This window comes from Neomonachus schauinslandi, chromosome 4 (genome assembly GCF_002201575.2).
Source record: "Neomonachus schauinslandi chromosome 4, ASM220157v2, whole genome shotgun sequence".
Lineage (NCBI taxonomy): Eukaryota > Metazoa > Chordata > Mammalia > Carnivora > Phocidae > Neomonachus > Neomonachus schauinslandi.
The window spans coordinates 187879751-187884162 of NC_058406.1; the positions used below are offsets into that span (position 1 = coordinate 187879751).

Here is a 4412-nt window from a genome sequence, read left to right on the forward strand (position 1 = left end):
TTCCCCCGGCGCCGGAAGCGGCGGGCCGGTCACGCGGGGCTGGCGCTGCATGAACACGCATCCCCCGGCGACTGCGGCCTCACACTTCGGGTTCCGGGGACTAGCGCGGAGCTCGCTTTCCCTGCGCGCACGGGACTCCGGGACGGCGGGAGCGGCCCGCCCTGCTGTCCCGCTGGGGAAGGGACAGCGGACGAGACCGCCAGACAGCGGGGTGTGGATGTGATACGGGGGTGCAGGCGGATTCAGGAGCGAGGGGACGGGCTGGGAGCGGGGCGCTGGCAGGAATGCAGGCTCTGTCCCTCCGCCGTCGGAGGCCGGCCGCCGGCAAGTGGGCGAGGTACCCCTCAGAGAAAGCCAGTTTGGCTGGGCTGTCTGCATTTTCAACTAGTTACTGAATAAACACTCTGCCTAGAACTTATGGCAGGTTGGGGGTAGGACGCGTCACAAAAAGCCCACTCCCTGGGCAAACGGGCAGGGACTTAGGGGTCGACACATACCCCAGGTGGCCGCAGATGGCGCAGGGGGGCCCAACACCCAGCTGGTGCCCCCTCCCTGGCTCATCACCTCTCCCCCATTCCCAGGAAACAGCCTTGCTTACAGCCCAACCCCCTACGCCCTCTCTCCATTCCCCCACTCTCCCCTGGCCTGTCCACCTAGGTGACCATACTAGCAACAGGCTGGCTGCAGTAGTGGGCTGCCCAGCCCCCAACCCAGACCCCTGCAGCGACTGGAAGAGCACCAGGCGACAGGCATTGACCGTGGCTCGCAAGTGTCCATATGTATTTTATTCACACAAAGTGTTGTCACCTCTTGAGTCCATGCGTCAGAGCGAGAGTCTGTGGCCGGGCCGTCCACTCCAGGCCTGGAGACCACCCGACTGAGGACGCTACCTCAGGGGACACCCGGGCAGCGTCAGGGCTGGGCTTTTTTGTTTTTAATAATAAATAAAAACTCAACTCTAAAAAAAATATATATATATATATATATATAAACTGGGGAGAAATTAAGTTTAACAATTGGAACTCAAAATTCCAAAATGGAAAATGTACAAACTGAGAGTCTAGGTACCTCCTATCCCCAGCTCTGGCCTTGAGGAATCCTGGGCGTTCCCTGGTTCCCCAGCTTGGGGGTCCCTTCCCTCTCTTCAACTGCAGGTCCCACATGGGGATGGGGCAGGGTTTGGTTTTTGGTCAGAAGCCAAGAAAGTGGGGAAGAAAATGATGGAGTGATATCAACTTGCTCTGCACAGAGGACAGGCTAGGACGGCTCAGAGATAAATAGCATTTGGGTTAAAACTATGTCATTAGCAAATTTAGTTCTTATATCTTTCCCTCTATATCTTTATACACAGGCGGGTTGGTGTGCTGGATAGAATCTGAATTTATAGTTACACGAAGAAAAAATACTCTTGCCCCTCCCCCACCCTGCCCCAAGAATGCCTGCCCAACCCTGCCCCCACCCCAGAGGACTTTGGTTTGGGGGCCCCTCCCCACCCAGAGACAGCCTGCCGGGCCCTGCTCTGGTGATGGACAGCCCAGTGCCCTGGGGCCCCCAACTCCCGTGCAGTCTCGACGATGGAGGCCACAGGTGGCGGGGTGGGGGTGGGGGGTGCGGGGTGTTGAAGGCCACAGGCCAGGAAGGAGACCGAGGGCAAGTGCGGGGCAGAGGAAAGAGGCGCAGCCGGGCAAGGGCCAGGCCAGGGCCTGGCTGAGCGCAGGAACCCCAGCGAGGCAGCTCACCCCGGGGGAGGGCGGCGTGTGCTCTCAGGCCGGCCGGGAGGGGCAGTGTCACTTGGCTCCAGGAAACAGAAGGCACTTTCTCGGGGCTGGCCGGCCGGCGGTGGGCGGGGCGGTGCCCAAGGAACTGGGCACTAGGCGGCGGGGTGGGAGGGGGCCCAGAGGCGCCCTTCCCCTCGCCCTCTGCCCCGGCTGCGTCCTCAGGCCAAGGGCCTGGGTGGGAGAGTTGGGGGCTTCCAGGGCTGGAGCGGGCATGGGCGGGGCCTGGCATGCTGCCTCCGCGGCTGGGGCGTTCCCTCCCCCCTCCCCGCGTGCTCCCCTGCCCGGGCGCACCCGAGCTTGGCTCTGTCCCCACCCTCGGTCCTTGGGGCCCACGTGCTATAGCACGCCCTCCATGAAGCTGGTGTCCAGGTGCTGGATGAGCACGCGTAGGAACGACATCTCCTTGCGAGTGTTCTCGAAGATGACGCGCGGGTCGTCCGATCGGCAGCGCAGGCAGTTGGGCGCCATCACCATGGCCAGGTTGCTGACGTCCATCTTGGTGACGGCCACGTTGGCGGGCTGCACGAACACCTGCGCAGAGGGGACGGGAGGGTGGGCCGGGCCCCGCGCGTGGGGCGTGCCCCGAGGGGTGGGGGCGGGCCCCGCCGCGTACCTGAAGGAAGCGGATGAGGTAGCACAGCACCAGGCGGTTGATGCGGGGCAGCGCGTGCACCACGGCCACGGCGGCCTCGGGGTTCTCGTAGTGCGCGATGCACTGCTCGTAGAACTCGTGCGGGATCAGGGGCTCCTCCAGCTCCCGATACCACAGCTTCAGCAGCGAAGCTGCGGACACAGCGCGGGCGGGGGGCGGGGGCGGGGGCGGGTGCTCAGCACAGCCTGCTGGGCGGGCTCCCCTGGGCGGGGCGGGAGCCGTGGAGTGGAGTGGTCAGCGGGTTGGGGCGACACGGGGTAGGGACGGCGTGCGGCGTGAGCGCGGGAGTGTCGGGCCCGACTGGAAAGGCCCAGACCCTGGCGCGTTGGTGCTCCTGAGGGCCTGGATTGACCCCGGGGCCGGGGGCTGGGGGCTGATGCAGGGAGTGCAGGAGAGCGGCAGGCTAAGCCGGAAGGAGGGCCCCCAGGAGACTGCAGGATAGGAGGGGCTGTCTGTGCTAGAAACGGACCGGGAGCCATGACATCGCTGGGGGAGTAAGGGGGAGCCCAAATGTTTCAACTGCCTGGAGCAGGCCTGCTTCAGCTCCTAGGGGAATGGAAGCTCACCAGGGACGTGGGGGTCCTCCAGGCCTGTCGGCACCTTCCACTGGTCTACCTGCAGCTTCAAGGCGTTCACCTCATCAATGTCCCCAGGGACTCTGTGGAGCACAGGGTGGGTCTCACCCAGGAGGACTCTGTCTTGCCCTGGTCAGACCCCGCCCCCATGCTGTCCCTCTTCCCTCTGCTGGCCACCCCCAGGCAGATGCCATTATCAGCAGGGCCACTGAGCCTCAGACCCCCAAGCCTGTTTCCCCAGCTCTCCTCCCGGGGCCTGGGCAGGTGAGTCTTGGCAGCAGGCCTTGTGCTACTCCCCATGGGGCAGGGACTATCATCCCTGTTCACAGGTGAGCGGCATCTGCTGGCTGCTGCTGGGGTGTCTTTCCAGGCTCACGTCTCAGGCCCTGCCTATGGCTGCTGCCCAAGTGCCCTCTGGGACCCTGGTGGCCATTTTTACAGAGGCACTGTCCCTGGCTGACCCTCCTGCCTAAGTTCAGGCATGCTGCCGCTCGGGGGGAGGATTCCCTGACTTGCCTCCTAAGGATGGGGCCCTGCCCTGCCCTTCCCGGTTGATAGTGGCCCTTCCATTTGCTCCAGGGTGTCCCTCCCCGCCCACATGATGGCTTCTTGTCGGGGGGCCTCTGGCTATTCCCACACGGGGCATGGGTCTCCTGGCCCCCAAGACTGGGGCACGGAAGTCGGCCCAGTGGTCCTGGTGCCTGATGGCTCCTGCCTGCCTGAGAATGGTGGAGACACCCAAGGCCCCCACACCCAGGGCCCGGGTTGCGGGGCACCTGAAGATGCCTTCTGTCTGGTCACCGTTGAGCGCTAGCACCTCCTCAGATAGACGTGTCTGCACCCAGGGCAGCTGCCGATCGGGGTACCGCTCCTTCTGCATGCTCATGACCTCCTGCAGGGCACTGCCAAACATGGACGGGCTGAACACAGCATTCTTGGCATGCCGGATCTCCTCCACGTTGGGCTTCTTCAGCCCCTGCAAAGACAGCCCAGCTCTCTGTGCTGGTGTGGTCCCGCCGCCCTGCTCCCAGCCTTCCCTCCCCCACCCCCGCCAGGGCTGCCCCTGGCTTGGCCACCTTGTCCTCTCACCCCTGGTAACTCCAGGCGCCTGCCTAGAAAGAGCCAGGGGCACCCCAACTCCCTGGTCCCCACATCACCGGGGGAGGGGCACCCTGTTGGGCCACCTACAATGTCCTAAATCTTCAGGTGGCCCCACTGGTCACACAGGAGGAAGGTGGGAGTGACTCCTGGCATGAGAGCTGCCTGGGGCCAGAGAGGGACCAGGCTGGCTGATCTGGACCATGTGAGACCACCCGGGCTGGAGGTGAGGGGAGAAGCCTGAGGTGGGGACAGGCAGCAGCTCCCAGTGGCAGAGCTGGAGCAGTGAATTGGGGGGGGGACGAGGGG

The 4412-nt window shown here is 64.2% G+C and overlaps 1 protein-coding gene across 1 annotated transcript in view; it reads right to left on the reverse strand.

Moving 5' to 3' along the window:
- Positions 1 to 1470: 1470 nt before the first annotated feature.
- Positions 1471 to 4412, reverse strand: part of ARHGAP39 (Rho GTPase activating protein 39) — a 53792-nt gene continuing 50850 nt past the window's right edge. Inside the window, exons 9-12 of the mRNA XM_021688744.1 lie at positions 3782 to 3981; positions 2997 to 3088; positions 2392 to 2561; positions 1471 to 2309 (exon numbers count right to left, since the gene is read on the reverse strand). Coding sequence (XP_021544419.1) covers positions 2115 to 2309; positions 2392 to 2561; positions 2997 to 3088; positions 3782 to 3981 — 657 coding nt within the window. The 3' untranslated portion in view covers positions 1471 to 2114. The remainder of the gene's footprint in view (positions 2310 to 2391; positions 2562 to 2996; positions 3089 to 3781; positions 3982 to 4412) is intronic.